Below are 2,896 nucleotides of genomic sequence, written 5' to 3'. Positions count from 1 at the left end.
GGCTAGGAAACTTCGGAGACCGCTATTTTGGCACGGACGCTCCTCTGGACTGGAGCGACGAGGAAGATGTCCTGGATGCTTAGCCGCTGCCTCTTCTTCTGAGGAGCCACTGTGAAGGAAAGGAAGCTTCAGCGCCTGACCCCCGCTTCCCCGGCCGCCCCCCAAGCACCGGCAAAGAACCCTCGGCAGAATCATTGTTCTCTGATGCACTTGAGGCCTAGGATGTATTTTCTAATAGAGAGAGAAAAAGAGAGAGAGAGACTGGATCCTCGCTGTCTTTGTATGTGCACACGAGTGTTTCTGAGTCTAGAGCAGATTTATTTTAATTTAAAAGTTTTAATATAACTTATTTTATTAAAAAAAAATAAAGTTTCAACTGAGTTTCAAGTACAGGGTGTCGGGTGCCTATCGCTTTAGCCCCAAAGGGCTTCCTGCCTTTGGTTAGTGTGTGGCTGAAGCCGCTTCTTTCCTCTTGCTTCTAACCAGGCTACTGGGGCAGACACTTTCCCCCTTTCTGGCTCTGCTGTGATGCTCCTTAAGAGGGGCAATATTGCCAAGCAGTTAGAGCCTCATTTCCTGATATTTCCTGATAGCGGGAGGAGAGCAATAATATCAGTAGATTTAAGAAATATCAATTAATGGGTGCTGCTAGTTTGGTGTAGTGGTTAGGAGTGCGGATTCTAATCTGGGAGAACCGGGTTTGATTCCCCCACTCCTCCACATGCAGCTGCTGGTGTGACCTTAGGTCAGTCACAAGTCCTCTCAGAGCTGATTTCTCAAGGGCAGTTCTCGAGAGAGCTCTCTCAGCCCCACCTCCCTCACAGGGTGTCTGTTGTGGGGAGGGGAAGGGAATGGAGATTGTAAGCTGCTTACAAACCCTCTTACAGGCAAGCACTGCAGCTAAATATTTCGCAACTGCTAAGGTAGTTTTCCGATCCTCATCTACGAAGAAAAACTGGACTGGGTTTTTTCCCCCAGATGGTAAATTCACATAAGCTATTGAAAGGGATTTTACACTCCAGTAAAGTATGTTCTAAGGACTCAAGCTGACCATATCCACATTTAAAAACTCCAAATATGCTATGCTTGCAAATCAGTATATCCAAACATCAAGGGAAAAAGACTAGTGTTACAGGAGTCCCAAATATACACCATCAAAGATTGCCAAAATAATATATTAAACAAGTTGGTGGTGTCACAACAACAACATTAATGCATACTGTAACTGTAATAAGATTTAAGATGCAATATTTCCTCCTTTGAAGATAAGACATAAAGTCCATGTCGTCAGTGTAACTTGATAGGAGAAATCCACATAGTCATAACATTGTCCAAACAGCCTTTGCAAAGACGCCCGTTCTAGATACTTGGAAGATTCCCGGCTGTGTAAGTGGAACCTGATTCCAGCAATTTCGACAGACCACAAGGTTTATAGTGTAAGAAGCGAATCATAGGTTCTGGAATGGGCGTCTTTGTAAAGGCTGTTTGGAAAATGTTATGACTATGTCTTCCGCTGTCCTCTGAAGTTTGCTCAGTTTCATGTTTGTTGCATCTCTGACACTGTCTAACCATCTCATCCTTTGCCGTCCCCGTCTTCTTTGACCTTCAATCTTTCCCAGCATCAGGGTCTTCTCAAGTGAGTGCTCCCTTCTCAGTGGGTGGCCAAAGTATTTGAGCTTCATTTTCATTATCTGGCCTTCCAGGGAACAGTCAGGGTTGATTTCTTTTAGGATTGACTGATTTGATCTTCTTGCAGTCCAAGGGACTCTCAAGAGTCTTCTCCAGCACCATAGTTCAAAAGAATCTATTCTTCGGCGCTCGGCCTTCCTTATAGTCCAACTCTCGCAGCCATACATGACTACTGGGAATACCATTGCTTTGACCATGCGGATTTGATCTAGTCCATGGGGTCGCGAAGAGTCGGACTCGACTGTGCGACTGAACAACAACAACAACGTGGACTCCTCCTATTGTTGTGACACACCACCAACTTTATAATTGTTTACAGTAAAGGTAAAGGTTCCCTTGCTCGAAAGCCAGTCGAATCCGACTCTAGGGTTGCGGTGCTCATCTCCGTTTCAAAGCCGAAGAGCCAGCGCTGTCCGAAGACGTTTCCGTGGTCATGTGGCCGGCATGACTAAACACCAAGGCGCATGGAACGCTGTTACCTTCCCACCGAAGTGGTACCTATTTATCTACTTGCAATTTCTTGCTTTCGAACTGCTAGGTTGTCAGGAGTTTGCTATTTTTCACCATATTATTTTTCACTATATTATATTATTACTATTGTTTACTATATTATTTTTGGCAATCTTTGATGGCGTTTTCTACTAGTGGAATCTGTATATCTGCAAATCAGTATGGCTGAGGGAAAAGAGTTTAACCGAGCGACCATAAACGCTCTTCTATTATGAGGGATCGTTAGAACTTTTAAGTCGCTCAGAACAGCATAAGAGAAGGGAACCTCAACGCATGCTGGCGAGTGTGCATGCTGTGCCCTCAATAAGCGACTTGGCCAATGCTCCCTCTAAGCTGTGGAGTCCTGTGAGCAAAAATTCTACTTTCTGAGCCACTGGCATTAAAGTTATGAGCAGGTGATTTGGCTGCTGCATGAATCAGTTTGCTCTGGAGCCCTCCTCCCTGAACGAAGACAAAAATGTGTGTGAGCCAGAGGCTATAAAAACAGTGAGCTAGCTCACACTAACTCAGCTTAGAGGGAACACTGCATCTAAGCTGCGGAGTCTTGTGAGCAAAAATTCTACTTTCTGAGCCGCTGGCATTAAAGTTGTGAGCAGGTGTTTTGGCTACAGCATAAATTAGTTTGCTCCTCTGGAGCCATCCTTCCTGAGCGAAGACAAAAATGTGTGTGAGCCAGAGGCTATAAAAACAGTGAGCT

At 44.9% G+C, this 2,896-nt stretch overlaps 1 protein-coding gene across 1 annotated transcript in view; it reads left to right on the top strand.

Annotated features, from left to right (window-relative positions):
• The window catches only part of UCKL1 (uridine-cytidine kinase 1-like 1), a gene marked incomplete at its 5' end in the record, with an annotated part of 51,578 nt that extends 51,269 nt beyond the window's left edge, over positions 1–309 (top strand). Inside the window, one exon of the mRNA XM_015412374.1 lies at positions 7–309. Within this exon, the coding sequence (XP_015267860.1) occupies positions 7–83 (77 nt within the window). The remainder of the gene's footprint in view (positions 1–6) is intronic.
• Between the last annotated feature and the right edge of the window lie 2,587 nt (positions 310–2,896).

Source organism: Gekko japonicus, unplaced genomic scaffold (assembly GCF_001447785.1).
Source record: "Gekko japonicus isolate JY-2015 unplaced genomic scaffold, Gekko_japonicus_V1.1 scaffold4962, whole genome shotgun sequence".
In the NCBI taxonomy this organism is placed as follows: Eukaryota; Metazoa; Chordata; class Lepidosauria; order Squamata; family Gekkonidae; genus Gekko; species Gekko japonicus.
Note: the sequence above shows the minus strand (reverse complement) of the source record. Positions and strands in the feature narration are given on the sequence as shown.